Genomic DNA, 19,520 nt, shown 5'->3' on the forward strand with positions numbered 1-19,520 from the left:
GAATAATAATGCTGCTTCTGTGTGCCTAGTTAAGCCTGAGTGCTAGTGCTGTACAGAGCATGCTTTAATAGCATGCTAGAATAATGCGCTGCCCATACATGAAAATAGATAATCATGCAAAGAGCCAGTTGAGGCCTGATACTCTAAAAGGTCGTGTGTCACTCAACAGGATTACAACACCTCCACAAGGGAGCTTCTGAACAGAGCACACACACACACGCAGCACCCCCCCCTCCACACACACACACATGCAGCACCCCCCCCTCCACACACACGCAGCACACACACACACACACACACACCCCAGACCATGGCACAGACCGATAAACACACAGCCAACTAAAATAAAATGTCTTTGACCTCTCTTCCACTCAGTTGTGTGACCTCTAGTAAGCTCATCTCTCTCTCGCACCTCGCTTCTCACTGCCCACCTATCTGGCTGCATCTGCGTTCCTTTCATCTCCCAAGGACATTAGTGTAACCTCAGACCTCCTGTCAGCCCGCCCGCCCGCCTACCTGCCCGCCTGCCTGTATGTCTGTTCATCTGTCTGTCAGTCAGTGTGTGTGTCCAGGCTGTGCTCCCCCTCAGTGTGGACCAGCATGTGGAGCTGAGCTCCACTCCTAGTGTGTCCCAGATGGCCCTCTGAGCCGGGCCTCCTCTCAAGGTCAAACTCAAGGGGGACAGCACGGCCCCGTCTAGCCACCCCTCCCTCCCTCGGCCTCCACATCCCCTCACAACTTCCACAGAACGCTCACCTCATCCCCGAACCACCCCCCCAGCAAACCCCCCCCACCCGCCCCGTCATCCCTCCAAAAATCTAGCACCTTCCGTTCCACACCGAACCCCACCAGCTCCGCAGGCCCTGTTGTCATGGCACCGCACACACGCTCTCCCTTCCGCCCCACACCGACACGTTTACACTCACACGTGCCCATGATGGGAACAAGTGACAGGTCTTTTGATGCCGTGAACGACCTTGCGGCTGACCTTCGCATTTTAATTACATTTCTAGGCCGGCCGCGGGCTGAGGGAATTACGCATGCACGCACACTCACACAAACACCCACACACCCACACATTACCACACAGGCGATCCTGACGGAGGCTTGTCACCCAAGCCTCCAGTCCGCCTGCCAGATCTCGCCACCCGTCTTCTGCGTTCACCATTTATAAAATGGAAATGCATGTGGCTGCTGCCCGCGATTTATTCCGTAGCTAATTCGATCAGACCCATTCACATGTTGATTTACATGCCGGGTGCCAGCTTTTTACAAGTCACGTCATGAAGGCTTTGTTTTCTCTGCAGCAAACCAACCAAAATAGCAGGAGTTGGTAATAAATCCAATTGCGTTTCTGCTCCCCTATAAATAACAGAGAGCCCCCTAACCGTGTTGTAACGCGGGTGAGGTGATGTGTGTGTGTGTGTGTGCGCATCTATGGCTGATGTCTCATTTGTAAAGACTGAAATCGTCAGGAACTCCTGGTGGAATAGTCAGAGCAGACAACGACAGCAGAATGTCGTTTGATCCCGAATCTTTGATAGCAGTGCCACTCATTTCCCCCACATCATAGAGCAGCAAAACTTCGGTTTTTAAAGATAAGTGTAAAGGGGGGAGGGGGAGGGAGGGCGGTATGTGTTAGTAAACTACTACTAGACATACGTGGCTATGTGAAAATGAACACCAGCCGACTGTTCATATCACCACTGTTCTTATCTTCCTTTGGGCAGATCTTCCGTGTCAACACACCATTCATCTCTGAGAGGGATGTCTCTTCATTCAACCCCCCACCTGCACACACACACACACACACTGAGCAAACTACCTCGGTTATGAAAGTCAACAGGAGTTCGACCGCAGTGCACGTGGCGCCGTGCGCTCGTGCATTGTGGCACCCTTCGTGTGACAAAAGCGCCTCGCCAAACATGGCCTCACGACCTGCCCATGGACCGCGCTGAAAGCACAGGAAATTGACCTGCATTTTCAGACGTGTCTGCGTGCTTTAATCCATGAAAAGGATGGTGCGTGTGTGTGTCCGAGGCGAGCCAGCAGCACGCTGCGCTGACGGCAGGATGACCCAGCTCTGAAAGGCAGGCTGGTGGAGGGGGCCAGAACGGCCAGAGAAGCCACCATCTGCTAAGGAGAGATCTGTGGATACACACACACAGACCTCGCTGGCAGCCTTACCCTGAGAGGGCTTCTCAAGGACTACAAGTGGGATGAAGACTAACACACACACACACACTCTTTGACAAGAACAACATAGTCTTGAACACACACAGACTTTGAAATAAGAAAAAACACCCATACACAGTCTTCAAGAAGAACGACACACAAGTCACAAACAAAACCACATAAACCTAAACAAACACTGTATGACAAGTACACACAAACGCTTTTACACGTACACACAGAAAACGCAAACCTCCACAGACGCCTCACCAGCTGTCGATCTCGGCGATTCCAAATTCACCGTATTAAGTGCTTGTCAAAATGCAGAAATGCCTTACCCTTATCTCAGCCCTGATCTACCAGGACATTACAGACAGACATTCTCTCACACACACTCACGCACTCTGGATTATGTGCTGTGTGACACAGTCCGCAGTGTTTGTCACCACAGGCTGTCTGATAAGGGCAAAGAGATGTACAGTGCTGGATGTGTCATGCATCTCTAAGGGAAGGGCCGTTCGTGCTAACTGTAGCACATAGCCTTGAAGCCTCCAGTGTCTCTGGTTTAACTGTCCTAACTGCTGTAATTGGCCCTTTTTTAAGTGTTTTAATGAGTAGTTTCACACTTGTTTGCCTCCAGTATTGCCCTTGACCATCTACTGTGAGAGAAAACATCCCAGCGCTGTCTGTGTTTACAGCGTGACGCAGGCTCGGAGTGCTCACATGTGAATCCCACATTGGAAGGCTCTTGGTTCTTTAATGGAACTGGCGTCGCACATTCTCTCTAGTTGAGATTGCTGGGGACCCAGTAGGCTTTATCGTGCTGTCTGTGCTCAGCTATTCTACTCTCCTCCGCAGTAATATCCCTCCGCATCTCCCCTTTTCACTTCTCCCTCTCTCCACCTCTCCCCTTCTTCACGTCTCCCCCTCTCCATCGCTCTCTCATCCCCCCTCTCCTCCTCTCCTCCTCTCCCCCACCTCTCCCCTTCGACTCCCCCTTTTCCCTTCACCCCTCCCCTTTCCCCCCTCTCTCCTCCACTCCTTCCCCTCCCTCCCCCCTCTCTCTCTCTCCACCTCCACCTCACCTCACCACCCTCCCCCTTTCCCCTCCACCCCTCCCCCTCGACTCCCCTTTTCCCCTCCCCCCTCTCTCCTCCACCCTCCCCCTCTCTCTCCTACCGCCACCTCCCCTCCCTCTCTCCCCCCCTCACCTCGGACCACGATGGTGGTGGACTTCTTGGCCGGGTTCCCCACGTTGTTGCTGGCGACGCAGCTGTAGACGCCGGCGTCGTCGGAGGTGACGGCGGGCAGGGTGAGCGTGCCGCCCTTCAGGACGCTCTTGTCCGGCAGGCCGTCAGAGCCGCCGTGCCAGCTGAGCGTGGGCCCTGGCTCTCCGCCCGTGGTGATGCACACCAGGGACACCGTCTGGCCCGGGTTCACCACGATGGGGTCCTCCACCAGCAGCTTGATGGAGGGGGAGGCTGGAGGGGGGGGGGGGAGGGGAGTACAGCACACAGACTGGGCTAGACAGAGGGCTTTAATCTTCAAACATTTGGCCTTTCTGTCATCCTAATCTGTCATCTGTGAGTTTGAAGATGACCGTATCTAACCTGTCTTGTTGGTGAGTTTGAAGATGACCGTATCTAACCTGTCTTGTTGGTGAGTTTGAAGATGACCGTATCTAACCTGTCTTGTTGGTGAGTTTGAAGATGACCGTATCTAACCTGTCTTGTTGGTGAGTTTGAAGATGACCGTATCTAACCTGTCTTGTTGGTGAGTTTGAAGATGACCGTATCTAACCTGTCTTGTTGGTGAGTTTGAAGATGACCGTATCTAACCTGTCTTGTTGGTGAGTTTGAAGATGACCGTGTCTAACCTGTCTTGTTGGTGAGTTTGAAGATGACCGTATCTAACCTGTCTTGTTGGTGAGTTTGAAGATGACCGTATCTAACCTGTCTTGTTGGTGAGTTTGAAGATGACCGTATCTAACCTGTCTTGTTGGTGAGTTTGAAGATGACCGTGTCTAACCTGTCTTGTTGGTGAGTTTGAAGATGACCGTATCTAACCTGTCTTGTTGGTGAGTTTGAAGATGACCGTATCTAACCTGTCTTGTTGGTGAGTTTGAAGATGACCGTATCTAACCTGTCTTGTTGGTGAGTTTGAAGATGACCGTATCTAACCTGTCTTGTTGGTGAGTTTGAAGATGACCGTGTCTAACCTGTCTTGTTGGTGAGTTTGAAGATGACCGTGTCTAACCTGTCTTGTTGGTGAGTTTGAAGATGACCGTGTCTAACCTGTCTTGTTGGTGAGTTTGAAGATGACCGTATCTAACCTGTCTTGTTGGTGAGTTTGAAGATGACCGTATCTAACCTGTCTTGTTGGTGAGTTTGAAGATGACCGTATCTAACCTGTCTTGTTGGTGAGTTTGAAGATGACCGTATCTAACCTGTCTTGTTGGTGAGTTTGAAGATGACCGTGTCTAACCTGTCTTGTTGGTGAGTTTGAAGATGACCGTATCTAACCTGTCTTGTTGGTGAGTTTGAAGATGACCGTATCTAACCTGTCTTGTTGGTGAGTTTGAAGATGACCGTATCTAACCTGTCTTGTTGGTGAGTTTGAAGATGACCGTGTCTAACCTGTCTTGTTGGTGAGTTTGAAGATGACCGTATCTAACCTGTCTTGTTGGTGAGTTTGAAGATGACCGTATCTAACCTGTCTTGTTGGTGAGTTTGAAGATGACCGTATCTAACCTGTCTTGTTGGTGAGTTTGAAGATGACCGTGTCTAACCTGTCTTGTTGGTGAGTTTGAAGATGACCGTATCTAACCTGTCTTGTTGGTGAGTTTGAAGATGACCGTATCTAACCTGTCTTGTTGGTGAGTTTGAAGATGACCGTATCTAACCTGTCTTGTTGGTGAGTTTGAAGATGACCGTATCTAACCTGTCTTGTTGGTGAGTTTGAAGATGACCGTGTCTAACCTGTCTTGTTGGTGAGTTTGAAGATGACCGTGTCTAACCTGTCTTGTTGGTGAGTTTGAAGATGACCGTGTCTAACCTGTCTTGTTGGTGAGTTTGAAGATGACCGTATCTAACCTGTCTTGTTGGTGAGTTTGAAGATGACCGTATCTAACCTGTCTTGTTGGTGAGTTTGAAGATGACCGTATCTAACCTGTCTTGTTGGTGAGTTTGAAGATGACCGTATCTAACCTGTCTTGTTGGTGAGTTTGAAGATGACCGTGTCTAACCTGTCTTGTTGGTGAGTTTGAAGATGACCGTATCTAACCTGTCTTGTTGGTGAGTTTGAAGATGACCGTATCTAACCTGTCTTGTTGGTGAGTTTGAAGATGACCGTATCTAACCTGTCTTGTTGGTGAGTTTGAAGATGACCGTGTCTAACCTGTCTTGTTGGTGAGTTTGAAGATGACCGTATCTAACCTGTCTTGTTGGTGAGTTTGAAGATGACCGTATCTAACCTGTCTTGTTGGTGAGTTTGAAGATGACCGTGTCTAACCTGTCTTGTTGGTGAGTTTGAAGTTTACCGTGTCTAACCCGTCTTGTTGGTGAGTTTGAAGATGACCGTGTCTAACCTGTCTTGTTGGTGAGTTTGAAGATGACCGTGTCTAACCTGTCTTGTTGGTGAGTTTGAAGATGACCGTGTCTAACCTGTCTTGTTGGTGAGTTTGAAGATGACCGTATCTAACCTGTCTTGTTGGTGAGTTTGAAGATGACCGTATCTAACCTGTCTTGTTGGTGAGTTTGAAGATGACCGTGTCTAACCTGTCTTGTTGGTGAGTTTGAAGATGACCGTATCTAACCTGTCTTGTTGGTGAGTTTGAAGATGACCGTATCTAACCTGTCTTGTTGGTGAGTTTGAAGATGACCGTATCTAACCTGTCTTGTTGGTGAGTTTGAAGATGACCGTGTCTAACCTGTCTTGTTGGTGAGTTTGAAGATGACCGTATCTAACCTGTCTTGTTGGTGAGTTTGAAGATGACCGTATCTAACCTGTCTTGTTGGTGAGTTTGAAGATGACCGTATCTAACCTGTCTTGTTGGTGAGTTTGAAGATGACCGTGTCTAACCTGTCTTGTTGGTGAGTTTGAAGATGACCGTATCTAACCTGTCTTGTTGGTGAGTTTGAAGATGACCGTATCTAACCTGTCTTGTTGGTGAGTTTGAAGATGACCGTATCTAACCTGTCTTGGCCGGGTTTCCCAGATTCGTTAAGAAGCTCTTAACGCTAACAGCTTCTTAGGAGTGTTCTAAGAACGCTCTAGAACGCTCTTAGAACGCTCCTAAGAAGCTCTTGGCGTTAAGAGCTTCTTAACGAATCTGGGAAACCCGGCCCTTGTTGGTGAGTTTGAAGATGACCGTATCTAACCTGTCTTGTTGGTGAGTTTGAAGATGACACTCCGGTCAGGGATACCACACACGTTCCTGACAGAGGCGATGCAGCTGTAGTTGGCGTAGTCCTGAGGACGGAGGTTCTTCAGCTTCAGGATCTTCGTCTCCCCCTGCAGCTCAGAGCACAAACAGAATAACACTCGTGTGCAAATGTGTGCAAGACAACATCACACACGCGTGTCATTGAACATTAAGGCCCAGTGTCCCAGACATGGATTAACCCTCGTCCTCAAGTAACAGAGAAATTCAATGAAGATCTCCAGTTTTTTTTTTTTTTTATGATTTTGCATTTACATGAGAGCCTCTCAGTTTGGCTTCCAGTGTGCTTCAAATTTGTGTTTTTGTTTTTTATGTGCACTTCACTTGGCAGAAATGTTTTGAAATACAGCTTGCTAAAAAAGGATTTGTAAAAATCTACCAATGTAAGTGTAGATACACATGATTTTGTAGCCTGCATCCTCACAGGACAGCTTTACCTCATGAATTTTTAAGGAGAACCTGATGATGATGGATTAGAAGTGTGGTACCATATGTAAAGCAAAAAAGAAACCCAGAGTTCATGAACTTGACTTTGATTTTGAGTTACAAACACATCGCAACAAATCATCAGAGGGATTTTAATACTTCAATGTTCTGTCTGGCCGAGCCGCTGTGCTGTTCAGACTTTGTCCAGCCCCCCCCCACTCCCTCCCTCCCTCCCCCCCTCCTTCTCACCCTGCCTCCCTCCATGCCTCCCTCCCTCTCTGCCTCTCTGCCTCCCCCCCTCCTTCTCACCCTGCCTCCCTCCATGCCTCCCTCCCTCTCTGCCTCCCTCCCTCCCCCCCTCCTTCTCACCCTGCCTCCCTCCATGCCTCCCTCCCTCTCTGCCTCTCTGCCTCCCTCCCTCCCCCCCTCCTTCTCACCCTGCCTCCCTCCATGCCTCCCTCCCTCTCTGCCTCTCTGCCTCTCTGCCTCCCTCCCTCCAGGACAGCCTCATCCTCCAGGGCGGGGGGGCTCTCTCCTCCTGGGTGCGTTTGACACCAGCGTGCCAGAGCAGACACGGGCTCCTCCCAAAGCCCCCTTGCCACTGATGGGAGTCTTTGATCTGCTCTGCTCTTCCAGGGTGTCGGGGGTACAGAGGGCCAGATTAGGACGTGAGTCAGCCTGCGCTGTGGCAGTCCTCACAACTGCAATCGCTCATCTCTTTTTTCTCTCCCACTGATCACCGTCTGGCATGGGGGAGATGTAATTATATTAGATTACGAGTAGACAGGGTCCCTGCCTCGGCCTCGCTGCCTCGCTACCCTGACTCTCCATCACCTCACTGTCTCGGGCTGATATCAGAGCCCGGCGTGGGTTGGGACAGGACCGTTAGGAATAACAATCTATTGAGGACACACACACACACACACACAGTTGTGTGGGCAGATCAAGTCTTCTCCACCAGCAAAGCTTTCAAACGTGACCTGCTCAAGGCCTGCCTGCAGTGTCCTAGAGCCTGCTCCCAAACGCAAAGTAAACAACATCCCTTTTCTCTGCACCCAGCCAGCCAAAACCACCCTAATCTGGCATTTAGCATTGTGAAAACGACCGCTGAGCCATACAACCTGTCCCTCAGTCTCTCCCCCTCGCTCCAGCTCTCCGCAGGGGGGATAGCCATTGGAGGAAGAGAAAAGAGGAGGGAGTGGAGGAAGAGGAGAGAGGAGGAGAGACAGGGGCCCCTGAATGAAAGGGTGTAGCCGCTAGGCTAATTACAGGCCGGATCTCCATGCTGGGTGTGAAATGCCAGGCGGGTGTTTCATTGTGTCTGTCTGCGAGCGCGTCAGGTGGGCCGAGGCAGGGGGACGACTCAGGTGGGACGCCTCCCAGGGTCCTGGTCTCCCACTCTATCAAAGACCCCCCTCCATCTCCGCCTCGCCATGCTCCACTTCTCCCTTTCTCTCCCTCTCTCCTCCTCCTCCCTTGCTCTACCTTTTGTAGAACACACACAGAGACACAAGTGCGCACACACACACACACAAATACACAACTACCTTCCGTTGCTACCCTGTCCATCAGCGTGCCTCCTCCTCTCTTTACTCAACCTTCTCTCCCTCTTGGTCTCCTCTCCTCCTTTCTCCTCCTCTCCTCTCTACCCTCCTGCCTCGTCTTCCTCCCCGTCTGTCATTATCAGTTATCTGAACCACCGCATTCTGACCTGTCATTCTCTGAAGCAGGAGAAAGACAGTAGGACCCTCCTGAGTGAAGCAGAGAGTGATGGATCTCAACTCTTGCCTGTGTGTGTGTGTATGTGTGTGTGGTTCATTGTACACTCGCCTACCCGTCGCCATGGTGACGCCTACGTAGGTGTACGCTAGGTGTACGGTCCCCCCTCTCGGTGTTACCTGTGTAAAGAAGGGCTCGTAGATCTCCACGCCCTTGTCGGAGCCCTGGGACAGGACGTCGCGGCCGCGGTGCCAGCTGTAGCGCACGGGAGGGTTGGAGTTGGCCACGCAGCGCAGGAACACCGTCCGCTCGTAGTAGAACTGCTCCTTGGCCTCGCCGATGCTCTGGTGCACCGTCACCACGGGGTCGTCCAGGTCTGAGACACACACACATTCACACGCATGCGCACACACACACACACACACACATTCACACGCATGCGCACACACACACCAACACACATACAGTATAAATATTGATCAGGTAATGAATCAATAATGCACTAGAGAGGGTAAAATTTCTGGGGAAATTGTAGGGTGTGCTTGCTTGCGTCGGCTGCACAGGGGTCCGTTTTTGAATGACATTTTTAAAACTGATATTTCTGTATATTTTATATAAAAATGCATACTTATTATTTATAAAGATTACATAGATTTAAAAGCATCTTTTTTTTGCTGCTCATTTACAACTGAAAATACGAGTGAAGTGTAGAATGAAATAGATCTTCTCATTTCCCCTGCAAAAGGCATCCTCATCGTTGAATCAAAACGAATAAATTTGGCAGACCGGTGTAAAAATTGACCTAATCTCTATGACGTAAACGTCCTTTTAAGTTTTTCCCTTCTCGTGATATTTTAAGGCAGTTAGCCTACTCATATTGCATTCATTCATTAATAAAGAACCCCCTTTGAAGATTATTCTACGACGTTACCGGCAGTAGAAGATTGAATCGCGATTCAAACAGTACCATCTTCTAACTGAAAATATGCCCCCAAAAACGTAAATAAGCTTGACATTTATTTACTGGAAAATCGCTTTCATAGAAAGCTCACTGGTAGCGATCATTGTCAGTAACAACGCAAAGTGCGATATAGCCCTGTGTGGAGAAGCTGCCCCGGTAAATTGTACTACTACAGTACAGTACTAGACTACTGCTGTGTTCGTCTTGGTAGCGATTGCGTTGGTTGAATTGGATTTAACGTTCCGTTGTACGGTTTAGGCTGAAATTAATTATTTTCATGAACAGATTGACAAAGTTTAGGCTGTGGCAATGAAGTTAAGGTTAGCAGTTAGATAGACTTTTGATTTAAGTAAGGGGAGTGCCGAACATGTTCAACAGAGGCTAATGTCATGCTAATGCTTCAGTGAAATAGTAGACTACCGTTTCCAAAAGTAGATGTGGGCCTACTTCCTTAATAATATCAGCTAATATTGTACATTACATTTCATAATTGTGTTTCACATCACAAAGTAAAATGAGTAAATAGTTATCACCCTGGCCTCTTTGCTTGTGGCGTTCCTGCAGCTGCCTTGCAGTAAAGCTATAGTTAGCCTAGCTATCCCCCAAGTTAACAGATGTGAAACAAATGTTCTGCTACAGGTAGTCACGCGTGTTTTCGTGACGTTAGTGACGTAGTGACGTTAGTAACGTCAGTGACTGTGGCTAGCAAATTAGCCACCGTTAGCTTCACTTTTCGCCACAAAAACGTAACTTGAGCCTAAACCATGCAACGGAACGTAAATAAAAATACAAGCAACTCAATCGCTACCAAGACGAAACGTTTGACACCTAGGTTGTCTATGTAGGCCAAATATTGACAAAGATTTAGGGGGGCAAAAATAAATAATAAATATATATGTGAGAGAACAAAGGTTGTGCTCTCGCCGAAGGCTTGAGCACACCCAATTATCATGCAGCTTGGAGATAGACCTAAACCTTTAAACATAGTTTCGAGCAGTTGCATTATTACCGATATGTGGATCGACGTGAGATTTGTTTTATCGATGATAACCATGTTTAACACAAATCTAATATGTCTGCCGAGAGCATGAGTGAAGGTCAGGGGGGGGTCAGACATCCTGGTATCGACGTGTGGACACAGGCTGAAGACAGCCTGAGTCCGAGGAACACTGGGAGGTAGCACCAATCATCTGTGCTTTCACCCACACACACACACACCCACAGGTTCCCTGTACACACACACAAACACACCCACAGGTTCCCTGTACACACACACATAGCTCAAGGGCACATTGACTTTTCTAATCAATGAGCCACCATGCCTTGTCTTCAAAGTGAATGTCCTGGTAGACTGAAGCGAAGTCCACAAAGAATCACTGATCTCCTTCGCAAACACTTAGCTGATGCTCATCCCTCCCTAGCATAATATTTGGTTGGCCTCTGAACCCACGAGGGACTCAGTGAAGTGATACATCTGTTTCTCTGCCCGTCTCCCAACACTTCTTAGGGAAGTTTTATTCTGCTACTGACAGTTGGCTATTTGAGAAGGGCGCCCGCAGTTGATTAAATGGCTTCAAAGTTAATCATCTTACTTGCCTAACGCATTAAGCCTTGGCAAATGGTGTTCATCATAACTGTGGTGTCTTTGAGTTCGCTAATACTCCACGCTTAAACGACGGCCATTTGCACACTCAGGGAAGTAAAGGGGCTTTCGTCGGTCTTCAAGATGCAATCAGTTCTCAAGGCAAAGCGAAAAAGGCAATTTCAAGAAGCAGATAAGCCAAGTCAACGCAAGTTAACCTCAACGCCAGAACCCAGAACAATTAAGGTTGACCTTTTAGGTACGACACAAGAACAAGCTCGACTCAGGGAGCGAGTGAAGTAGCAAGAGAGAAAATAACAGGTCTCAAATATAGAACCGTGTTTTTTTGGGAGGGGGGGGGTAGGGTGGGGTCCCCCATTACACAGTTAAGGAAGGTAACTATTTGAGCCAGTTGGAAATGTTAATAGATAGATTCAAGCCCTGTACCCAGCTGCCGCGCTCATCGCCTGGTTGATGCACGGCTCAGGCCACAGTCAGAAAGCGGAGGGCCAAATGCTGATTCCTTAGTTTTATTAAGACATGTTCAGCCCTGGAGCCCCTTAATCAAAATCTAGCAGCGGTCAATACTTCATCCCGAATCCATTACAGTGGCCCAGGTAAGAGCAATTACCTATGGGGGAACCAGGCCCACGCAAGGAGGACACCAGGGGCACAACAGAGGGCAGCTGAGTGGAGCCATTTTGGCCAAGCAGATTGCTCTAAATAAATACACTGATTCATTATGGAGGAGGAGAGGAGGAGAGCGTACAAATCCTGTATGTTATCTTGAGCACTTCCAAAGCTACTCGTCTGGCTGTTTAGCACACGGTTCATTTAGCCTGTGTGACAGATACTGAATGAATCACAGAGAGTGCCATGACGTACCCTGTGTCTTTGAATCAAGGACCCGATTGGGTTTGTCAACAGGAAATGTTGTGTGGTGGCAGGTTAAAGAGGAGAGAGAGAGATATAGAGGGAGAGAGAAAGAGAGAGGGAGAGAGACAGAGAGAGAGACAGAGAGAGGGAGAGAGACAGGGAGAGAAAGAGAGAGGGACAGAGGGAGAGAGAGGGAGAGAGACAGAGAGAGGGAGAGAGACAGAGAGAGGGAGAGAGAAAGAGAGAGACAGAGAGGGACAGAGAGACAGAGAGAAAGAGAGAGGGAAAGAGAGGGAAAGAGAGAGACAGAGAGAGACAAATAGAGAGATTAAGTGTGTGCCCTGTGTGTGTTTGTGTGTTTTTGTGATTTGCGTAATGATACAATGATCTGTGAAGGGAGTACCCCTGACCTATTTATAGCAAAACATTTATGAAGACAGAGAAAGTGTGTGCTAGCTGCCCCAAGAGATAAATATGGAAATGTACGCAGAGGATTAAAATTTGATGAATTTCAAACCAAATTTTAACTCAGTCGTAAGTCTTCCCTGGGCCAAGGTGTCGAATGTGTGTCGCTCTTGTGCAATTACATCCCGAAGTCACGCCCGGCTGACTGAAGCTTAGCTCACAGGGCCGGGAGGGGCCTGCGCTGGCCCTCGCCATGGGGCTGTTGGGTTTGTAATTACAGATCTACGAGGTCACGGGCCAGTAAACAGTGAAACAGTACAGTGAAACGCTCTAGAGAGCTAACCTATTCGTCCGTCCCCTCCCCCCCTACGAACCACGTCCAGGCTCTCCTCCCCCCCCTACGAACCACGCCCAGGCTCTCCTCCCCCCCTACGAACCACGTCCAGGCTCTCCTCCCCCCCTACGAACCACGTCCAGGCTCTCCTCCCCCCCTACGAACCATGTCCAGGCTCTCCTCCCCCCCTACGAACCACGTCCAGGCTCTCCTCCCCCCCTACGAACCACGCCCAGGCTCTCCTCCCCCCCTACGAACCACGTCCAGGCTCCTCCTCCACGCCGCGGATCACATGAGCGCCGTGTACAGGAAGCGACGACGCGCGAGTTGCTGGGAGGGGCTCTGGTGGTGAGCAAAACAGAGCGTGATGCTGCACACTGCTACGCTAGTTGTGTGGGCTGGGCTGTGATCAAAACCGCACAGTCGTGGGGTACCTTGTCTAAAGAGCTTCAGGGCGAGTGTTTGGGAGTGGGTCTCCTGCCCTGTGTTGGGCTGCACTACATGCCCAGGTTCAAGACAGGTGTTTATCATAGTAATGATTTAGTCAATCGTAGTAATGTAAGCAGTAGTCATGACTGCTTTTTATTTTGTGTTTTAAACTAGAACATTTTGTAGGCTGATATTCCCAATTGAATAGCCACAAAGAATCCAAATATTAGTTTGACAAATAGGTACTAGTAAGGAGTTTGGTTAAAGGTGGTGGTGAGTGATAAAAGGAAAGAGATATGAAGAATAAATAAGACGTTTAATTTCCACATCAAACGTAAATGTGATCTCATTTCCTTTCATGTCCATTCCTCCTTAAAATAGATCCCTCACACACACACACACACACACTCACGCGCACACACCCTCAAGTGCATGCACACACACACAGGCACGCACACACACACACCTTCCTGGGGTGGTGCTGCATGCTAATCCAGCGCCTAGCTCAGCCTGTCTGTCATTCTGTGTCTAATCTCCAGCTGTCATTGGTGGAGAGCACAGAACACCCATCAGGGTTGCTGGCTCTGAGTGTCACAGGCCCGCGATTAATTTCCCTGCAGCGCTGTGGCACCAATCATTGTCTCAGCTTGATTACAACGCCACACAAGCAACCTGACTGGCACTTGTGTTTCTCCTTTTACAAGTAAAAATAGTCCCATTGTGCCAGAGATAAGCAATTTACTTTCATTCTGCACTAGCAGGGGTGATGGCAGGTGAAAGGGGGGTCTGGAAAATGTGGTAGCCGCCTGTATCCAGATGTTAATGAGGTGATGAATACAACGTCTATGCCCCCTATTCTTCCCAATAAGAAGGATGGCTGTCATTGCGAAGGTAGCTATTCTGGTACAGACTCAGACAAGAGGTATTAGTAAGAGCAGCTATTAGCTGGAAGCCATCCCTAATGTGCTGGAACAGGGCCTCTGGCTTTTATTTTAGAGTTGGCATCTCAAAGCCACTCCACAAGCACAACCACCTTTAATGAATTGCAAGCAGAGAGGTGAACTTGTGTTCTGGACACAGCAGCATGGAGCAAGGTCTCTCCTATAGTTTAGATTGATGATTTTAGGCATTAAGAGTGGCTGTTGAAATGTTACCCCAGCAACAACAAGATTAAGTGTCTCTTCAAGGTAAGTTTGAGAGGATAGAACCAAACTTTGTCTAACCCTTTAAACACCTCGTCAACAGCAGGTTGAAAATTAAAGTATGGTATTTAAGTTGAACTGGTAAGTTCATCAGAACATATTACGTGTCTATGTATTAGATATGAATGTTTTTGTTTCCAAACAGTGTACTTAACTGTAAAATAAAATAAAAATAGAGGGACGTGTACCAGACGCACAGTAATAAAGATGAAGCATCACCTCCAGTTTGCTGAATGAAGCAGTTTTGTGCTCTCACATTTACACGGGTCACAAGGTTAATAAGCTATATTCTTGAAATACATCGCCAACCCTTCTCCATAGATCCCTGATGGAATACCTGCATCCAGCGTGTAATTTACTGTCGGGCCGTTTCCTTCGCCTTCGTCTCTCACACCCTGGGCGCTGTTGACCCCCATCTTGTAGCTCTCAGCCACAGACTCCTGTAATAACTGGCTTTATCTATTTGGTGTCAGCTATGGCTCCATACAGCAACCTGATCGCATAGGGGACTGGGCAAAAATACATCCTCACAGACCATTCCAATGATGGCGGCAGAGTGAAAGAGATATCTCTCTCTAAACTGAATATCATTCTCCGGGACATGAGATATGGGTCCCGGTAAATTATGTGTCACACCAATCTCAATGCTGTACAGGATAGAGAGGAGAGAGAGGGAAGAATGGGGAATGAGGATGTCTATGAAATGGCTGCTGCAATGACAGGTGCTACTATGGAAGAGTGGCACTTCCTCTCTGCATATAGAGAAAAGACACTCACATGGACTCATTGTATGCAGCAAATGGGAAATGTGAGCAGAGCTTTCGAGATAGTAATTATGGTAATATACACGTGGCCGGTGTTTCATTATTGATGTAAATTTTTACGATGATCACACTAGCTACTTTCGCAGCAAGGACGGCCGTGCTAAAACCATAAAAGCATAAAAGAGACCTTCTCCAGGCCCCAGAGCCGTTATGTGAATGGCATTTTGCTCTTGGATGAAATGCCAATGGTGTTTCCACTGTGATTCACTCAGAATGGGTCCAGTGTTTTCACCCTGTGTATGCAGCCTTTACTTAAGTGCACGTTTGAATGTGCTGAAACACGTGCTAGTGCACATCATGACACCTGGCAACCGAATGCTAACTTCAGCTAATGTTGTGTGTGCCATTTTCAAATCAACAAATGTAATTAGTTACCTTACTGATTAACAGTGTTTTCATCTAGGATTTCCAAATGAGAATAAATGTTTGATTAAATATGAACTCTGCGGTAATAATACAATAATAAGCAATGATACTCTGGCCTTTTGTAGGGTCATGTGTCTGACTACTGTGTGTATTAGTGATATAACGTCACTGTGTCCAATCCCGACCGCTGTAAACTACTATTGTCCAAACCCGAACGGGGTTTGGACACTCAGTTTCCGGTCTTTTTGCCAGCATTTTCTTTTACATTTACATTTATTCATTTAGCAGACGCTTTTATCCAAAGCGACTTCCAAGAGAGAGCTTTACAAAGTGCATAGGTCACTGATCATAACAACGAGATAGCCACAAAACATTGCGAGTAGCCAAAACATGAAGCACACATTGTGAACAACCAAAATAAGTGCCAAAGGGAAGAACCATAAGAGCATGTAGTTAAACAAGTTACAATTAAACAACATGAACTGCTATAAGTGCAAGTGTACCTGTGGAAAAAGCAAGCAACAGTAATAAAAACAATATATCACAGCGAGTACAAAAATTTAAGTCAGTTACCACTAACCACAAGAGCAACAAGTCTCTAAGCAAGAGTCATTGTGATCCTTGAGAGTTTTGCTATCGCCAGCAAAGTGTAAGTAGTATTATTTTAGGCATACCAAACAATCTACGTGTAAAGTTTCATGAACATATATGGACGTTTACATGTCTAAATAATATAGGAAAGTTACTTTGGCCGAAAGACCACTCGGTGACACTCGGGCGACGCTTGGGCGACGATCTTTACTCTGACAAGTGTGTCTGTGTTGTCATCGTACTGCTACTATGGGTTAGCATATGAGTGTATTTCAATGGTAGCTTAACACTACTTTGTCTTGCCAATGAAAATACACGATCATGTGTGACGTGATCTGTAGTCGAGGGGAGGAAGGGATGGGGACTAGCAAACTTTGAGAAGAGTTCAACAAAACATCCAGCAGGTGGTGGTATACAGTCAAATTGAGATTTTATCGCATAGTTTGGAGATGTTGAAGCGTGATATCTTATTGTGGAGGACATAACTACGTCCCCGGATATGTTGACAGCATTGATGGTCAGTTTGGTGACCCTGGATCAAGTTAATATCCCCAGAAAAATAGCAGCGGCCAGTGTTTAGAAGTGCGGTCGGGTTTGGACAAGGGTAGCGCACGGCTAATTTACCGGCGCCAGCGTCTTTTGACCGGCTCTAGTAAAGGCTAAGCTAACTCTAAATTTTTAAACAATATTTAGCTCGAAAGGTAAGAAGTTAAAGCTTAACGTGAAATCAGTAAATCAGCTGAAAACGTGATACGATTATTTTCTATCAATATTTGAAGTGGCATTTTATCAGAATGTTAGCTAAAAACCGGTCGGGATTGGACACAGTGACGCTAGAGACCAGTCAGGAAAGTAGGGACAACTCAGAGAGTGAAAGAATAATTGTGTGTATTCTGCTTGAGACTGCACTGTATACTCAGTCAAAAACAAGAGCCTCAGCATCGGATGTACGTCTCCATGATTGATTTAACCCGTTAAGGAGTAGCGTCACACATATGTGATCGTTCGAAAGCGGGCCCCACAGAGTACCGTCACACATGTGTGATTCTGAACATTCCAACCGACTATTTTCCGATAGACAAAAACTATATGACAAACGCTATAGTATGGCTTCAAAATTTACAATTAGGAGGCTAACAAGTAACACTAGCAGGTAGTAGCATTGCTACGAGTATTATGCTAGGTTGCTAGGTAACGGAAGCTAACTAAAGCTAGCTAGCTTCCGTTTTGGAAAAATAACTCACTCTGGTGGAAGCGTCGGTAATATTTAGAACTCACTCCAAGCGTTGACAAACATAATGCTTGCTTTTGTCATAGCCTGTAACAAACAACTAACAAGGAGAAGGATTGTGATGGGCTGTAATGCAGTGAGAAGCACATGGCTTCCGGTTCGTACTGGCTTTCAGGAGAGACGTGTTTGGCACTGCTCTTATGCTGTGTATCTGGACCTGAATAATTCACTCAGCAGTCAGCATCTCCACAAACCAGTTCTGACCCTGAGAGACGATGGTCTCAGTAGGAGGGGGAGAAATAGAAAAGCTGTCTGTCTTTCTCACTGCATCTCCACTCGTCATTCTCTAAACCTCCCACAATCCCATTCTCTGCATCTCCTGTCTCCTGCCTAACCTCACCACACAATGTGCACCCAATAAATTCAGAAGACTCATAACTTATTACATCCAAACCATTTAAGTAAATAATAACATATACAATCTATGAATTGATGCAATTAATAGTTTTGTTGTTGTTGTCTTTACTTAAGAGATTATGTTGCATAAATAATTTGATGGACTTGAGTGTATTTGAGTTTCTACAACAGTTTCAAGTAAACCCCTTACTGGTGTTTACAGTGCACCTCACCTTAGTATCCCTGCCATCTAATTCTCTCCCAGGAGATAAGTACTTGTGTTCTCACACTGGTCCTCCTCTCAGGCCACTGTCATCAGACCTGGCTCAGTGTAATTACTGACAAGTACAGCACTGAGGCAGCGCGTAGTCAGTGGACCGTCGGCTAATGCTGCCGCTGTTTTAGCGCTCCTGCGTCACTGTAAGTGAATTTAGAGGGCAATCACGCTGTTAACATGGCCTTGCTGAGAACATGACAGGGTGGCTGGGGTTGTTATGTAGCCACCACTAGTTTCCTCTAAAACCAGTCATAAGGCACACAGTGGATCAGGGATTACACAAGCACGAGCAGTCTCTACAATGCAAATGCTGTAAATAAGCATTCGGATTTCACTTCCTTCAATCCTAGTACAGGTATTCTAGTCAGACATCCCTGGTTGGTGGAAGCAGCAAAACCACATCCAGGAGGATGAGTTTAGAGGCGAACACAGTGTTGCCTCTGACCTAAAATGAGGTCTCTTCAAAGCAGGCATCTGGCAGTTTCGGCTCGGCTGCGTTCTAACCGCCGCTAACTGAGAGTGCAGGCGGCGGCTGGGTCAGGCGTTCCGTAGAGCTGCCGCACCTCCATCTTCCTCGCTGACAGGTGTTTCTCTTTTTCAATCTCGCTTGCTTTGGGAGGGGCACACCAGTAGTGTTGATGTGTGTGTGTGTTTGTGTGTGTAAAGGAACAAGAAAGTCAGTGAGTGTGGGTGTGTGTGTGATGGCTGGATGGATGGATGGGGGGCCAGGTGCCAGACGCCCTCTGGTCTTCCTACCAGTGATGGAGATGAGGAAGTAATGATGCCCACTAGAGCAGGGAGGGGGTGTAATGAATCTCCTCTTCATCGTCTCCCAGAGACAGAGGCGTCTGCCTCTGCCCATCTCCCATCCCATTCATCTCCCTGGAAAACAGGACACAAACCAATGCACCACACCACCCACGGGCCTCCTATTAGCGTCTGGAACACAACGCCACAGACAGAAGTCCATTCAGCTGAAGGTTCTTTCTCAGTCTAAATCAAGTCAACATGCCAATATATATAAGCTCGGAGGATTCACTAGGAATCTATTCTCAAATAATGAGTAGAGCAGTCTCGAATGTCATATGTTCTGTTGGTGTAAATTGTGATCTTTTGTAGGTCCGCGAATTCGAAATTGTACCGTCTCTTCCTTTGAGTTGAATTTCTGAAATTGCATGCATGCATCTTGAAAATAGCTCACACTGAATCTAATGTAATTCTAAATCTGGTTAACATTAAAGATATCTCTGTACAATAGTTTTGTGCAACCACTAGCTTTTTTACCTAC

The 19,520-nt window shown here is 47.4% G+C and overlaps 2 protein-coding genes across 2 annotated transcripts in view; both read right to left on the reverse strand.

Annotated features, from left to right (window-relative positions):
• The window catches only part of LOC134025319 (solute carrier family 25 member 47-A-like), a 312,104-nt gene that overhangs the window by 88,998 nt on the left and 203,586 nt on the right, over nt 1–19,520 (reverse strand). The window lies entirely within an intron of this gene.
• The window catches only part of LOC134025176 (MAM domain-containing glycosylphosphatidylinositol anchor protein 2-like), a 96,393-nt gene that overhangs the window by 50,070 nt on the left and 26,803 nt on the right, over nt 1–19,520 (reverse strand). The window contains exons 4-6 of the mRNA XM_062468072.1: nt 8,938–9,134; nt 6,552–6,684; nt 3,384–3,653 (exon numbers count right to left, since the gene is read on the reverse strand). Coding sequence (XP_062324056.1) covers nt 3,384–3,653; nt 6,552–6,684; nt 8,938–9,134 — 600 coding nt within the window. The remainder of the gene's footprint in view (nt 1–3,383; nt 3,654–6,551; nt 6,685–8,937; nt 9,135–19,520) is intronic.

Source organism: Osmerus eperlanus, chromosome 8 (genome assembly GCF_963692335.1).
Source record: "Osmerus eperlanus chromosome 8, fOsmEpe2.1, whole genome shotgun sequence".
NCBI lineage: Eukaryota > Metazoa > Chordata > Actinopteri > Osmeriformes > Osmeridae > Osmerus > Osmerus eperlanus.